This window comes from Hydra vulgaris, chromosome 03, assembly GCF_038396675.1.
Source record: "Hydra vulgaris chromosome 03, alternate assembly HydraT2T_AEP".
Taxonomy (NCBI): domain Eukaryota; kingdom Metazoa; phylum Cnidaria; class Hydrozoa; order Anthoathecata; family Hydridae; genus Hydra; species Hydra vulgaris.
The window spans coordinates 64,294,915-64,312,862 of record NC_088922.1 but is presented as its reverse complement, the minus strand read 5'-3'; the positions used below and the strand labels follow the sequence as shown (position 1 = coordinate 64,312,862).

Here is a 17,948-nt window from a genome sequence, read left to right as displayed (position 1 = left end):
TTCTGGATGCTCCAAGCAGATTTCCTCCATTCTAGCCTTTTTCAGTTCTCTAGTTCTGTTGAGCTTGATCATACTTTTTTTAGGCCAGTTCTTTACATAGATGAGCTAGTTTCTTCTTTTTCTTTTTCAAATCATCCTCTTCAGCTTCAGTAATGAATCCACTTCTCTTTCTAGTCTTCAGTCCAGCAACTTCACAAATTTAAAGCTCAATCTCAGAATTGAGTTGATCTCGAGCCACTGTTCTTGCATTTTTTTGATTTTTCGTGGTCAACAAACTCAAAGTTAATGCACCTTGTTGATCATCAAAAACAGATCGCTCATTGGTGGGCTCAACAAACTGTGAGGAATTCTTGTCAAATTCTTGTCAAGCAGTAATTCTTGTCAAAAAGTGGAGTATACGTGGGGGCAGACTGTTTTGGAGTATTGGCCCAAAATAATAATTGCTTGCTCTTAAACCTCATTGGCTTTTTCATTAAATAAATTGATTAAATACATTACTCTTGATTAAAGATCCTTATGCACCAGTTTCTCTTCTTTTAATGAACTCCATATACTATGGGCTTCTTTCTGGATATTAGCCTTTTTTTTATCGGGATGAGCATTTCCATACGAGACCATCAATAAATTAAGTAATGTGGTTTTATCCATATTTTGATAATGATTTATTAGTATTGTTTACATCACAATCAGAATAATGATTTTGCTCATCGTTAGCGCAAGCTTTTTAAAAAACTTTCTTCAACGCGCTAAGGAGAAGTTAGCGTTTCGAATTTTCAATAGACTTTATGTGTTTGGATTGCATCACATTTTACAATCAACTTGAGAGCAATTAGAGTTTCGTATTTGAAATAACGACAACTTAATTTCAACAAATGACAAATTTATGAGTTTACTTTTATGAGTTTGAACCACATTTTATGATCCGCTAGGGAGCGAATAACGATTGTGAATTTTATATACAAAGAGTTAATACTTCTAACATAATTTGATTCGCAGTCAAATGGTAATATATTAATAAAACGATAGTAATTTTTATTTTATGTTAGTAGTTGTTATTTATTTAATGTCTCTGGGAAACTTATTATATTAATTCATAATATTATATTAAAAATAATTTAATAAAATATAATATCAAATTCCCCGCATTTAATATTAATTTCCCCACAAATAAAAACATCATTTCTATACCATTTAGTAGATGTAAATACCGTTAAAATCTGCTCATTAAAACTAAAAAAATAATTTAAATTGACATCATTTTTAACCTCAACACCCTCCTCCCCATTGTTACTTAGTTTCAAACTTTCCAGCACTCCCTCCCCCCTCCCTTTATTTACTGACAACATTTATGGATGACCTCTAGAGTGTTTACCTCAAACAGTTTGTTGTTTTCTACGAATCAAAAATTTCTCAATCCATTTAAGAACATTGCCATTGATCTCATATGCTTTCAATTTATGAAGTAGTCTACGGTGAGAAACTTTAACAAACGCTTTCTCTAAGTCCAAAAATGTTATATCGAATGAACTTCTTTTACCAAACGCTTTCGTAATGTAGTAAACACTCTCCAATATTTTAGACGTGCATATAATATATCAACAGTATTTGGAACGATTTAGCTCACAGGAGTGGAGCTAACGACACTTCGTATAAAAAAACAAGACCTTTTAAAAACAAATTTTCATGGCTAGGAATGCTAAGTTAATATTTATTCAAAAATATTATCTGACATTTCCATTTTCGATTTTAACATTTTTAATTCAAAAACTTATTAATATTTTTCATGGGTTTTGTAATGCGTTAGATATTCCTAATGTGTTTTTTCAGTCTCGTATTCGGAAAAAACTTTGGTAATGATTTTCTCGTGTTTGGAAAAAACAAAGCAAATGGTATTCATATAAAAAAATTATAACAATTTTTACGTGCTCTGAAACTAGCAACTAAGTCAACAAAACTTTATATTTTAATCAGCCACTTTGAAGGGATGGTAGTACATACCCATAGGATATCATAACAAGTGATTTTAAAATCAACGATTACCGTCCGTGAGAGAAATAAGCATTTTTGTTTTTCTCAATACTAAGTTTCAAAACTATCTTTTAGTACTAAAAAGTTATTAATTCATCCAGTTCTGAGTTTTTTTTCAAAAATGTGTGTTTCTAACAAAACAACTGAAAAAAAAAGAATAACAAAGCAAATTTCTGTATTTCACAATTTGATTCTCTTAATATCATAATGGATTTAATCATATCGCTAAAACATCTAAATTCTATAAAATCACGTTTTCCACTCTTATATGTTTGATTTTGACTTCTATACATGTTTGCTGCTGTAGTCTACAACACAGTTAAGTAATTGCAGTCTATGTTCTGGGTGAAGTGCATGTCTCTTGAACCGTTGCCATTGAGGCTTGAATTGTGGACCTTTGTAGTGATTGAGACTGGATGAGCAAGGTATGGAGCTTTGAAGTTCTCAATGTATTCTTGAAAATTTTCATCCAGATGGGTTCCAAAACATGCAGTAACTAACTTATCAAATTGTCTGAATCCTTCAACATAGGGAAATGCTGCACTTACAGCTGCTGCTTCAACTTTTTGCTGAAGAATATCAATATTTTTCAACAGCCTTTGACAATGATTTTCATGAAAATGTCCTCTGGCCAAACTTTGCTCAGACTCTTGAAAAGTTGGTTGACCACACCCATCAGTAGATAAAGTTCCATTGGTGGTATTTCTTTTAGAATGAGCGTCTCATCTGAAATATTGAGAAAGGGAACGTTGATGACATTTCCAAAGTATTTAGCACCCTTTACATTACTTCTTTCAGCAACAAATGCTTGGTGAACTTTTCTGATGCTTCCAAAATTTCTCAGTGCACCATATTTTCCAAGGTTTGAAGAGTCTGCATCACACCAACAGCAAGGATGTTTGCTAGCATGAGACTGAGGTCCACAAAGAATGTTAGCAACTTTTATGTCACAAGACAAGACAAAGGAAAAAGCACCAATATTGGTGAGTTTCAACAAGTTTTTAATGTTCTCATGGTTTTCTGGCATTCCTTCAGAGATTGCTATAATCAGCTGTTTCTTTAGTCCAGAATCTTTGAAGGAAGAACTACAAAGCTTAAGAGTTTTCAGGACGGGACTGGTTGGTTCTGGGGCTACCTCGATAATGTCCAGACTCATCTTAAGAAAGTCAACTCCACCATCAAGTCCAATCTTAATTAGATGTTCCTCGGAGACAGATCTCGCTGATACCATGAATTGAAAAAGGCTGCCAATATCATTACAACGAAAAACATCTCTAAGGTGGTCAATTTCAGAACATTTTGTTTAGTAACAGAAAAGTGATCTATGTGGAACTTTCTTTGCTCCGCAAATTTCCTAGGAAAATATGGCTCAAAAATTTTTTTTTGGCCTGCAGAGTTAAGAGTTGAAGCAAGTAGTTTTATCTGGTAGTTGGGCAAACCAGTGTTAAGTTAAACTGTCACAAGGCTTTCAGTTGGAAGAGGATCCTTAAACAGTTGTGTTGGAGTAGCTTTGCCTGAAATTTAAAACGGATTAATAGAATAAAATGTACTTAATGAAAAGCAATACGTTGGGCAAAAAGCAGTGAAAAAACACTTACCAAGTTTCAGTGGTAATTTGATTTGCTCAGTCGCACTTGCCATTTGGAGATGCATACTGGGTTCCCAAAATAGAAGATGCAAGAGTTTCTACACTTTTTGCGTTTGTTTTTGCAAGTGCAATCAGGTTTGTACTTCTAGTTCCAGGAGTGCACTTATAGAATAAACCCGGTCCAATAACAGTGGGACATTTTGTGCCTCTTTTTTCAACTTTAGATGATTTCTCTTGAGAAGTACTGCTGGACAAAGGAGATGAATTTTTGCCCTTTGGCAAGTAATAGTCACATGCAGGAGAATTTCTTGTTGATGGCTTCACAGCAATTGAACTGAAATCATACAATTTGGGAAATGGCTATGATGTTTTTCCCTCATCAAATTTTTGAAGAATGAAATACCAATTTGTGCACATTCCATTTGGAAGATGATCATCATTAAATACTAATGATTTTAGAGAGTATTTTGCCAATCTGCTTATCAAGAAAGGTGTTATACTTCGATCACATTTTGACATGCAGAGAATGCAAACTGTGTTTTGACATTCTGCATGAGTTTTAGCAGAATTGGGCATTTTAAATATACTTTTTTAGTTCCTCTAACAAAATTTTATTAATTTTAGTTTGAATGCTAGAACAAAAAAGATGAACTTAAAAAAATGTTGTGGATTAACAAGCAATCAAAATAAAACTGATGTTCAACATTAGATGTGCGGCGAGTTCTAGTTTTGTAGAAGAAAAAGTAATTTTTCTTTGTTAGAGTTGGAATTTTTAAGAATGTTTGTTGTTATTCTATATTTACAATAAAATATCAATATAAGCTTATAAAAATGTTTTTACTTCATAAAACCCTTTGAAAAAAATTCATAACACGAGCATTTTTACTATAGAAATATTAAAATTGAAATTTCTTTCTCGGACGGTAATTTTAAAACCACTTGCAATAATATCCCAAAGGTCTATGTTATCACCCCTCAAAAGAACTTTTTTAGGTATTTTCGTTGATTACTCACCCCAAAATTTTCAAACCGTGAGTATTGAGAAAAACAAAAATGCTTATTTCTCTCACGGACGGTAATCGCTGATTTTAAAATCACTTGTTATGACATTTTATGGGTATGTACTACCATCCCTTCAAAGGGTTTTTTCGGGTGTTTTCGTTGATGACTCCCTAAAATTTTCAAACCGTGATCCGTTAGCCAGTTCTTTTCACGTTTTAAAAACTCACGACTGGCTTTTTTCTTTTTATGACCTGAATAATTTTATACCATTTTAAAAAAAATTAAACTTTAGGAATTTTTCCAGACCGCTAAAACTTTCTTTAAATTTAAACCACTTGAAAATATTATATACAAAAAATATATATAAAACGATGTCAAAAATTTCTCGATATGTTACAAAAATTTCTCGATATAATACAAAAAAGCGTCGCCGAATTTTGCTAAATAAAACAGGTTATCGCTTTCTATTAAAAATTGCACAAAAGAAAAAATTTGACTAAATAAACTTAACTTAGTTTAGTGAAAAAATCACAGTAGATGCTAATGTCCAAATATAGTAAAGTCAAATTATTCATACAGATACATTACACACGTCATGCAGTTACATTACACACATCACATGCAATAAAAAAAGTTAAAAAGTACGAAACAAAAAATGAAAAATAATTTACTACTCTATTAGAAAAAATAATAATAATTTTAGAAATTTTTAGCTTCCTTTATTAAAAGAAGCATATGTTTTTCATCACAAACGCTCACTTGTTTTAAATCGTCTATAGACATTTCGCTAACTTCAGAAATACTATCTATTCCAGCATCTGCAAGATCGCTGGTAAACATCGGAAGACCAATATGAACAAGCCATTCTTGAAGTGACATTTTTTTGGAAATATTAGTGTCGTTACGAAGTTTTTTAATATCTAAGGGTATCTGGAAATTAAAAGTAAATGACAAACCTAATTTTTTTATGGAATTCTACTTTTTCTTTTAATTAAAAAAAAATATATTACCACTGGTAATTTCTTCGATGTTCTTTTTTCTGTTCGTATAGTATCAAACAGCACCGCTATATCCTCAACAGAATGTTGCAACTCGTCGGAATATCGCTTTATTAATGCAAACGGAACAATCCAAGAGCCATCCTAAAAAAACTATATCAAGTAAAAAAACTTCTTAACATTGATATTTAAAAAAATAAACCAAATCTTTTACCGAGGCAGTGTATGGATACTCGTTTAATTTTATCTCTTCTTTTCGCAACTTTTTTTCCAGTATCTGGTTTAACGATGTACGTAATTTTTTTTGCTCAACTACTTTTTCAGTGTTTTTTACTGCAGTTTCATTAATTTTATTATCATATTCAAGCGTTTTTAAACCACATCTATTAGCTAATGTTTCAATCGAACTTTGGGAATTAGACTTTCTAATAGGCTCCTTAGATTCAGTATTGCTAGATGTAACATTGTTTTGTATATTAGAAGTAAACCGTTTAGGAAGAACACTTGGTTTTTGGGGAGGTTTTATTTCGTCCTCTTCATTTGTTACTTGAAAATTATTTAAATTTCGATTATTAGAATAGAACGTTACATTATTAAGATTAGTGCTATTATTGATTCTACAATCACGGCTATCAGTAACAGGAGTTCTATTATCTGGATTATCGCTACTAGTGCTGTTATTTGAATTGCTGCCGGATTTTATTGAAGTGCTGCCGTTATCAATATACGTCAAGTCATCATTTAAGTCTTCTATCAGTCTACTCATTTCTTTGCCAATATCATCAAAATTCTTTTCTTCGCTAATCGGAGAAGTTATATTTAGAACCTTCTGACGCCTAGGGGGCGCAACCGGAACAGAATCAGATGACGGAATTCTTCGCTCGGGTCGCCGAGGAGCAACAGATGGCTTTACAGCATTTATAGTCGAATCGTCAAGGTTTTGTAAACATAAGTTTCCTACTTTACTTTTTAAACTATGATTTTCATCTTTATTTGTTAAAACAAGGTTTTCCTTGTTTTCTATAAGTTTTTGTTTTGATATGTCATCCTGGTATTTTGTAAAAGGCTTTATTTTTAATGAAGAATGGCTTTCTTTAAAAGTTGATGCATTAACTTTTTCATTTTTAATATTGTCATCAGTATTGTCATAAAAAAGATCAGCGGGGCAAGATTTGTTACTTATGTTACTTTCAGATCTGCCTTTAACTTGGTTTAACTTGAGATCTAACCTTGGAGGAGGAGGAGGAGGAACTGAGCGAGACTCTTTTTTTTCTAGTTCAACTATTGGCTGTACAGTTTGTAAATCAACATACTGTGGCTGACCAACATCTTCCTTATTTATAAAGTTGTTAGACAATAAGTCAGTTTCTTCACTGGGTGACAATTGTTCTGTATTAAAAATATAAAACTAAATAATTTAATATATATTGAGTTTGCAAATTTAAATAATATAAATATAAATTTTGCAACCTTCGGAATTAGGGTCGGCGTTCGGCGATGCCGACCTAGAAGCGTTTAAAGTCGGCAAAGAATCACCGACCTCGTTTCTATGTTATATGGTCAAACCTTTGCTTTACAATTTTTCTGCCGACTAAATGCCGACCGCACACAGATTAGCATCGGCAAATTATTGCCGACCTCATTTTTCATAATTTCGAGAGCTGATTTTGTAAATTTATATAATATGAAAATGTATTATTATAATATATAAAATATTTATAGTTGTATACAATAAAATATTTTCAGGAATTTTTCTTGATTTGCGTTGAAGAATATTTTACACTTGTAACAAAAAAATGAAAAATGTCATACCATCTTTATCAAATGAACTTCCATCACTAGATTTGCTTTTCTTTCGAATAGAACTCCTAATTATTTTAAATAAACCATGTCTTGAGAGATCAGGACTATTTTTTGCAGAACAAACCATGTCTCCTGCAATGCTAGCTCGCTATAAAAATTAATTTTATATGCATATTTCAATATATATATATATATATATATATATATATATATATATATATATATATATATATATATATATATATATATATATATTATATATATATTATATATATATATATTATATATATATATTATATATATATATTATATTTATATATATTATATATATATATATTATATATATATATTATATATATGTATATTTTATATATATATATATATATATATATATATATATATATATATATATATATATATATATATATAATATGTATATATATATATATACTCATGTAACCATATATAACTCATGTAAGTTACAATAAACTATTTAAACTGTTAGAAAAATTTCTCACTGATCTGTCAAACAACTTACAATCCGTGGAAAGAGCTGTAAACCCTTCATCTGAAGCCTTAAAATAAGTTTATGGAAGAGTGAAGAGGCATTGTTGCCTGCTGGTTAAAAACTAGAGCAGAATAGAAACCAAGAGAAATATGATCATTGCATACTTTTTTAAAGTAATTTTATCATTTTTATGTTACAAAAATATATTGAAAATGACAAACATTTCTTCAAAATACAGTTTGTTGTTTCTTCCAATATGAGAAAAATAAGTTTTTCTGTTGTAGTAATAAATACTAAAAATTAGATAAACCATGCGCAAGGCGCAAAAGCGTAAAAATCAAGGATAAAAATTCTAGCTTCATTTAAACTAACTTTCCATTAAACAAATCAAATAAAAATCAGAACTCTCTGTGAACACTCTCAATTAAAAAAAGAATCTTGCAAAAAAAAAAAAGTTTATAATTTTTTTTGGGAAAAGAGACAAATTGTCAAAAACTTAGAAGCGATTTCTCAAAATTACCTTAACTCCAAATTAGCTAATTTTTAAGGAACCGTGATTATATATATGAATGACATAAATCCCAAAGTGAGCCCATGTGTTCTTCAAAAATAAGTATGTTTAGACAGTGGCTTAATATATATATATATATATATATATATATATATATATATATATATATATATATATATATATATATATATATGTATAGACACACACACACATATTATATAGGAATATGAATTGTTTTTTCTTAAAACTATGAAAACATTACTTGTTCACCTTAGCTTCTCACCCCCTCATGCACAATATATTATATTTACATATTATAATATAATAAATATTACACATTATATATTACATACGTATTATATGTTACATTTACATTGTATATTATGACATTACATATATACTATATATACAAAATATAATACATATTATAATATACTATATATACATATTATATATATATATATATATATATATATATATATATATATATATATATATATATTATGTATAAAAACACTTTGTATATGTCCACTGTTTAAAGAACGTGTCCATCTTTGTGGATTAAAATGTTACTACTTGTCATTTTGGCCATATATATTATGAAAAATTAAAAATTAATGACATTTAAAATAAACAAAGACTACTATTTTACCAATCTTCCGAAATAATTTAGATTTTGTTATTTGAGGATCCTGTTATTTGAAAACCTGTTTTTTTTTTAATTGTCAAACAGGGACAAGCGCCCTTTGTGCTTTAAACTACCGATATACATATAGATAAATATATTGTATATATATACTATGTATATATTTATTTTGTGTATAACGGGTCATGCATAAGTTATCAGATAAAATAAAATCTTTAATATCTCATAAATAAAGAAAGAAAAAAACTGTTTAGATTTTTCTCAATTTTTTTTTTTGAAAATACAAAAAATATTTTATAATAAAAAACTCTATCATCTGCAATAGATAAATTTTTTTTTAGACAGCTTTTATAGTCAACTGTAAATAATTTAAATCAATTTCTTTTAGTTTTAAATTGACGTGATCAACCAAGACTTTTTCTGATGAAACTTGCCAATATCCCACATGAACATTTTGAGCCAAATGTGTTTAGTTATTTAAATATAAGTTGAATTTTGAACCTAAAGTTCGATATTTAAAAAGTTGCTGTAAAATCGTATTAAAACGTTTTGAAAAGTTGCTGCAAAATTATATTAAAATGCTTCTAAATGGAGGACGAGAGAGTAAGAAGCGTTATTTGGAATTATTTTGATAGGTGTAAAATTAACAATACTATTTTTGGTTTTTTTAAAATTGGAAAATGCAGTCAAAAAATATCTTGTCCTACATCATCTACAACTGGCTTATTTACTCGCCTGAGAAGTTATCATAAGAAGGAATCAGCAGAGTGTGATAAGCACAAAAAGCAAAAAGAATGAAAAAAGAAGAGAATAAAGCTGGGAAACAACTGTCAGTTGGTGTCACAGATCTGTGGGCTAAGAAAACAGCATGGATGTCTGATCACGAAAAAACTAAAGAAATAACACGAGCTATTAGGCCCATGTTGGCTTCCATGTAATGGTTGTCCACTGACATGGTGGAGACAAAATAAAAGTCGATTTTCTTTGTCTTGCTAAGCTTGCTCAATCACTTCTAGCAATCCTAGCGACCAGTGTCAACTCAGAGCGTCTGAACTCAACATCTGGGAATATTGTTTCCATTAAATGCTGCAGTCTTCTATCAGTGCATGTAGAAGAACTTACCTTTCTTCATATTAATTTGTAAACTTTTAGCATTAGGATAAGTATGGCTTGTTGATGATGACATTTTTAAATGAATTGAATGTTCACTTTCACTAGTTTGTTTAATAATCTCGAACTCAATGAAATTTTCTGTAATCTCAATCGAACTCAATCGAAGATAAAAAACCTAATCTCACACAGCTCTAATTGATTGCTACAACCTTGGAAGTACAAAACAGTTTTTTTTGAAAAACTTTTCACAAAGTGAACACTTTCTAGGCACATTTCTTTGTTTTCTACATAGTATCCAGCTTTCTTATTCATTTTATCACCTGCAAAACCAAAGTATTTCTCCATATTAGTCACCAAAAGTAGTTTCATATTGAATTTGTGATTTTGTAGTGATTGCGTAGACTTGATTAAGTTTTCTACTCATTTCCTTTGCTTTTATTTGTTGTTCAATAGTGTATTTAGGAGTCTTTTCACGTTATCTGTATTGAATATATTTTTTTTGTAATTGATGACTGATTCTCAATTGATTTACATTGAATTTAAAACACAAATTTCTGACTGAACCCTCTTCGGTTGTTGATAAGTCTCTTTAGTTTGATTTTCTTTTCTTTAGTCTTGGGATGATAAACCAGGTAATCATTTCAAACCGACGTTATGATCACTCTGAAAAATCAAACAGGCTTGTACTCTGGGCAAAAACGTGGCAACTATCAATTGCTAGTAGTAAGTGTTTTGCACTTAGAATAGCACTTCCCTCATTATGCAAATATAGGATAACTATAAATTAGGTGAGTGTACTTTGGCAAAGTCATCCAACCCAAAATATCTAGAAGTAACAATGGACTGTTATCTTACCTATAAAAAACATATTTCTAATGTCATCCATCAAGTTAACTCTAGACCATACCTAATATTGAAAGGTTTTAAAACTCATAACCCTTGTATTTTAGTTAAAGCGTTCACTACCTATATAAGACCAATTTAAGAACATTCTCCTGTTTATTCTCCACACCAAATCAGATTAATTATATCATCAGAAAATTTACTAAGAAAGTTAGGAACCCTACAAATTTGTCTTATCATAATCGACTATAGTTGCTTAGTTAGGAATCACTTGAAGTTCAGCAGCTTAAAAGTGACTTAATTTCATGTTTGAAAATGTTACAAAAACTGTACAGAAAAATCTATGTTCTTTGTAACTTACAACAAAAGCTGTACCCTTGGTCATATTTATTAAATACTGAAACATGTTTGTCGCTTAGATTCAAGAAAAATTTTTCTTACCAAGTTGCCAACATATGGAATAATATGACCTCGGAAGCTGTGCAAGCAAAAATATTATATACATAAAACTCAAATGGCATAATGCTTCTTAAAAAGGCCTGCATTATATACATTTTAAGTAGGAGAGATCAAATTAACCAGGTACTGAATTAACCATATCAAAAAGTCATTAACCATAATGTCTACTTCAAGCAGTAACTCTTCGAATTCTTATTTGTTTCACTACTAATAGTTTTCAAGATTGTATTGAAAGGTACAAAATGTTTTTTAAATATATTTCTGTTAATTTGAATATATTATCATAGTTTATTTAGTATATATTAGAGTTCAAAACAATTTAAGGATCTTAAAGGTAAAAAATATTTTAATCATGTTTTAGGAAGCAAGCTGACAAAGTCCTAAAATAACCAGGTGTTTAGATACTGACAGGTTGTTTCTGCAAACTTCAAAACTGTAGAGCTAACTATATACTTAAATTGAGTTATTGTATGTTAGAAAGTACAGTTATGCAATTAAAATTTTTCTTGTATAATATAAAAATTGTTTCAAACTGTAAAACAAAATTGATTCACAGAAAGCTTTTAATGTATCAGACAACAGTGTAAAAAAGTTAAATGAAAATTAAAACAAAATTATCAAAAAAAAAAACCCTTACAGAAACAAAAAAACTGCAAATACTGTCTATAAAATCTATATTTATATTTATATCTATATCTATATATCTATATATCTATGTTTATATATATATCTATATATCTATGTCTATATCTATGTCTATATATATATATATATATATATATATATATATATATATATATATATATATATATATATATATATATATATATATATATATATATATATATATATATATATATATATATATATATATATATATATATATATATATATATCTATATCTATATCTATATCTATATCTATATCTATATCTATATCTATATCTATCATAGGGGTCATCCATAAATAACGTTACACCTAAGGAGGGGGAAAACAATATATATATATATATATATATATATATATATATATATATATATATATATATATATATATATATATATATATATATATATATATATATATATCTATATCTATCATAGGGGTCATCCATAAATAACGTTACACCTAAGGAGGGGGAAAACAATGTTCTGCAAACAGTGATGTTTTCTTTTTTTATCAGTCTTACTTTAATCAACAAACAAAAGAAGTACACAGCAAATAAGTACTTATAAATACGCAGGTAATTGACAAAAAAAGTAAATAGAAAGATAACCAAAAAAATGCACAGGTAAATAAAAAAAAACACAAGTAATTAACAAAATCTTTCAAAATAAACTTAAAATTATCATACTCTATCTTGCAACTTTACAGTCAGTAATTCATTATTTGCAACTGTGTCATCTAAAATTAAAATTATCAAATGTAAAAACCATCATTATCGCAATTATCATGATAATCATCATGGCCATCAAATGTATTATTATGATCATTGCCGTCTAAATTACTAGTAATGATGATAATAACGATGATAATCAATGATTATCATCATTATTACAATGATAATAATGATAATCATTGTGATAATAACAATAACCATTGTAATAATGTTAATAATCATTGTAATAATGATGATGATAATCATTGTGATAATGATGATTATCGTCATTATTATTACAATGATTATTAACATTATTACAATGATTATCATCATTATCACAATGATTATCATCATTATCACAATGATGATAATGATGATTATTATGATGACCATGATTATTATTATGATCATTGTAATTATTATGATGATCATCATCACATTGTTAGCACGGTCTTTAGTATTTTAACATTAAATAAGTAGTACTTCAACATATATTTTATGTATTATTTAACATTAAAGTTGTGAAAATTATATTTTTTATTACTTAGAATATGTTTTTAATTATTAATTCTAAGCCCGTCACTAGTCATGGAGGCTGGTTATTTTTCAATGTTGTTGTTATAATGTGACAAGATTGTGGCTACAATCATGCAGCTCTTGTCCAGCAAACAATATTTATATCTTTGCAAGAATTTGATGCAAGAATTCAATGCAATAAGGCATTGTCAGACGCTAAAGCCTATTATACCTAGATTTAGAAAGTTCTCAAGAACTTCATTAACTAAGATAAATCAAATATTGGAACATTTATAGTTTTCATTCATGGGTCTGATGTCAAGCTCAAGGCCAATATATACCAACCTCAATATTTGAAAAGTACTTTTTTCTTTTACTCATCTCTTGAAACTAATAACCACACTTTTTCTTCATCCCAAAGAAACAAGTTTACCCACTGTTAGATATTGAAACCACTTATGCTTCCATTTCTAAATTTATTTCCTTTGTTAAGCTTGTAGTCTAAACAACATTTCTGTTGAAGTCTTATAAATGTTCTCCAGAACTCCTTTCATTTCTTTTTAAACTATTTAAAAAGCATTTAACTGAATCTTGTTTTCCTGTTGAGGGGGCATCTATAAAGTATATACGCAGTAAAACAACTGATTTATGACCCTCTTGTATGAAACTGTATGGTTTTAATGACCCCCACCCTTTTACTGCGAACCTAAGCATTTATTACAAAATCAACTCCTTCCTTAACACATAAATTTTTCAAAGCGTTAAAAAGAAAAACTTTTACTTAATTTAACATATCTGAGTTACATAACATGATATTGATTTTTTAAACTTGTAAAACTTAGTTTTTAAAAAAAATAGTCAAAAAACATACGTACTTGTTTTCTTTAATACCCCCCCCCCCCGCCGCCGTTGGTCACTTTAACTGATATGTAAATAAAATAAGCTAAAAAGAATATAATAATAAAAAAAGAAAATTGTTGTCAAAAAAATAATATACCTAAATATTTTACTCTTTTTTTTTATTAGGGCGTTCGTTATTTTCCACTACCAAAATTGATACAAGATAAGGGAAAAAGTAGATAAGAATATAACCCCCCAAAAAATTTTTTTTAATATACAAATTTTTCGCGACTTTTTTCAGTCAGTATATATTAAGGAAATAATAAATAATTTGCGCTCAAAACACGGATAATTTTTAAATTTGTTTTTCAAAAGTTTTTTTGTTAAACTTTAGTGTTTTTATCAATGCACAGGAAAGTGAGAAAACAAATTGCTATTTATTTGTAAAAAAAAATTCTTTAACAAGTTTTCATTTAAAAAAAATGAAAGGATGCTGCAAAATTTTGTGGGCTATTGCATTGTTAATTTACTGAACTTTCTTAGCGAAATTTTTCGAACCCTATTTAAAACATCTTTTTTTTTTAGTTTTTAAATACATTTTTTTAAATAGCGCAATCATTATGTTTATAGTAATTCGTATTAACATTGAAAATTGGGCAATATAAAAGAAACAAATTCAGACATGCATCAAATGCGATAAATACATTTATTATTATATTATTTTATACATTTTATTATTTTAAGTTTCTTTTATTCAACTTATTCTGTCATTAACAAATTTTATTAATTAAATAACATTTATTACAAATAAATCATTTATTTTCTTATTTTCCTATTATATAAGTATTGAGAAAAAATGTCAAATATAGCAAAAACTTTTTTAAAAGCGAAAAGATGAATAAATGTAATAAACTAATAAGTAAGAAAAAAAATAAACAAAATTTCTTATAGTTCTAGCGTACATAGCAATTTAGTTTTATGGAGTGATTAATTATATGGAGTGATAAAAAACGTAAATAAATTGCATATCAAAACTTTCAATTGTTAAATCATTATAAAAGGTTGTTTTTTTTCAACAACGACTTTAAAAAAAAAGAATACAAAAGTTGTAAAAAAAATTTATTTTTTCTTTTATTTATTCAATTTAATTATATAAATATATGATATTTTGTTACAATTTTGTTTCCTTTTTTAAAGATTTTTTTTTCTTTCTTAGTATATAAGTTTAGCTTTTTGCTGCAAATTAATGAAACGCTTTATAATTTAAAAGATGTGAACTGCCATGGTCAGTTTTTCTAAAAAAAGTACTTCTAACGTGGGCGAACAAAGCGTGCGACCGCACGCGTATGCTAGGAAGGCTTGTTTATATAATATAATATTATGGTTACATTTACTTTATATTAAATACTGGCATATATTTATATATTTTATAAAGTCTATAAATTATAAGTCTAATTATAAATTATAAATCTTATAAATTATAAGTCTAATTTACTTCCAACTAGATTGCAACCAACCACTATTAAGTTATGAGTTACTTTAAAATATAGAATAAGTAAAAATACTAGGAAAAGGTTAACTTAAGGCTTAAAAAAGCTGATTTTCTACAAATACCATCTTTGACCATGATAGTATTTGTAGAAAAAAAAAGAAGAAAAGCAACCTTACAACAATGGGAGAGTGACTCAAGCTTGGCAGATAATGCAGGTCTAATTACGACTAATTTACAATGTACTTTTTGACTTTGTCTGAGAGTAAGCAACATTATTTCAATATTTTTTTGCACTTAATAAATGAGTTTTGCTGTCTAACAAAAATTGTGGATTTTAAGTCCAGAATTAAAATCCATAAGCCACTGCAAGCCTTAGGCTGTTATAGAAGAGAGATCAGAACAAAAATCGGCAGCTTATTCTAAGTAATCAAAAGTGAAGATTTTTTGTCAAGACAAGAGTATAAAGTTGAGTCGTCAGCAAATAGAGCCACTTTAGATTTCATGAAGATTGTTATTGTAGATAAGAAACAATACATGAGCAAAGTTAGAAAGTTACTCAAAGTAAAGAAGTGGGTAGGCCTTCAAGAATAACTTTACTACTGCATTTAGAAAGAAATAATTTAATTACCTCAAAACCTTTATATAAAAAAATTAATAACAGAGTGAAGACTAATCGCAGGATAGTTAAAGAGGTCAAAGTGTTTTCTAGGTTTTTAAAAAAATTGGAACCAGTTATTTATCACTTTTTAAAAGTTTAGCAAAAATTGAAGAGAGATCTGGAGAACACTTTTTTAAGACTATGATGGAAATCTATTCTAGAGCACAAACTGTAGAAGTGTTTAATTGAGAATTAACTTTAGAATTGCCAGAGCGATTTGGATGTTTAACAAGCCAGAGTGATTTAGATGTTTAACAATGGTTTAATCTGTTTAACTGTCAGAAAGAGTATGGCCATTACATTCAAGAGTCAAAGTAGAGTAAGATTTCTTCGCAAATAACTCTGCTTTATTCTGGGAAGAAGTAAAAAAATCAGACCCATGAATTAGAGATTAAATGTTAGAATTATTTTAGTTACTGACACTGTTGAAGACTAACCAAAAGTCTCTAGAACCTAACATCTGAGATATGATACAAGATTTAAAAACTGAGAATAACAGAGCTTAACATCAGACAGGACTATTTTATATTGGCTTTTTGCAATAATAAAAGGGTATTTGTTCTCAAGAGAGATGTTCTTGTAAAAAAAGATGTAAAAAATGATTAAAGATTAAAAAATGATTTAATAAAGGAACTGCTCAAGATGGGGAAAAATGTAGAATGAGTCTTGACTTAAAATTGAAGAGAAGGAATAAAAACTTTCAAACTTTTATTCCAGAAGAAATAAAAGCTTTCAAGATACACTTTATGCATACATATTATGGATATAAACATATATACTTACTATTTATTTAGATGCTGCCATACAATATCTTCAAATTGTTTTATAAGCTTTAGTATTTACATGGTGTAGTATTTGCCGAAAGAGAAAATGATCAGAAGGATGTGTGCTATGATTCTAGCAAGACAAGAAAGGCATAATCTTAGACAGATAAGAAAAAATGTTGTATCGTACCATGTTTGTTTGAAAAATTAAAGTAATTTAGGTATCAGCATGTAGAAAGGTAGCAGCTTCAGTTGAAAATGGTAGTGGTGGAAGTAAGAAAACTTAAAGAAAGTGCCTTACAGATTGTATGAATGAGCTTTAGTTAAGAAAAAAAATGCTCTGGATTATTCATATTAGAGAAACAGCATAAAAGAGGAAGGCTAAAGCCTGTAATGATGCTGATGATGATGCTGATGATGATAATGATAATCATAACCATCAGGCTTTAGCCTTCCACTTTTATGCTGTTGATTATGATGATAATGATAATGATGATGATAATGATCATCATCATCACCATGATGATGATCATATTGATCATGTTGATCATAATGATGTTTATATATGCATATATATACAAAATATAACATGAATTTTTAATTAAAAAAATTTATGCAGAAAAATATTTATATATATATAAATGTTTATGCAGCCCTGTCACAAACCCGGCCTTGGCTATATCTTATCAAACCCACCCCTGGCCTCAGTCAGATATCAACAACGGCCACTTACTAAGTAACACCCTCACACTATATTTACATTTTTTAGAAGACCCCCAACTGAAAAATAGCATCTGC

At 28.5% G+C, this 17,948-nt stretch overlaps 1 protein-coding gene across 1 annotated transcript in view; it reads right to left on the bottom strand.

The window, feature by feature from the left end:
• Positions 1-4,913: 4,913 nt before the first annotated feature.
• LOC101240673 (uncharacterized protein PF3D7_1120600) overlaps positions 4,914-17,948 on the bottom strand; it is a 51,065-nt gene continuing 38,030 nt past the window's right edge. Inside the window, exons 7-11 of the mRNA XM_065793982.1 lie at positions 12,854-12,903; positions 7,429-7,567; positions 5,831-7,005; positions 5,629-5,760; positions 4,914-5,548 (exon numbers count right to left, since the gene is read on the bottom strand). Of these exons, the coding sequence (XP_065650054.1) occupies positions 5,318-5,548; positions 5,629-5,760; positions 5,831-7,005; positions 7,429-7,567; positions 12,854-12,903 (1,727 nt within the window). The 3' untranslated portion in view covers positions 4,914-5,317. The remainder of the gene's footprint in view (positions 5,549-5,628; positions 5,761-5,830; positions 7,006-7,428; positions 7,568-12,853; positions 12,904-17,948) is intronic.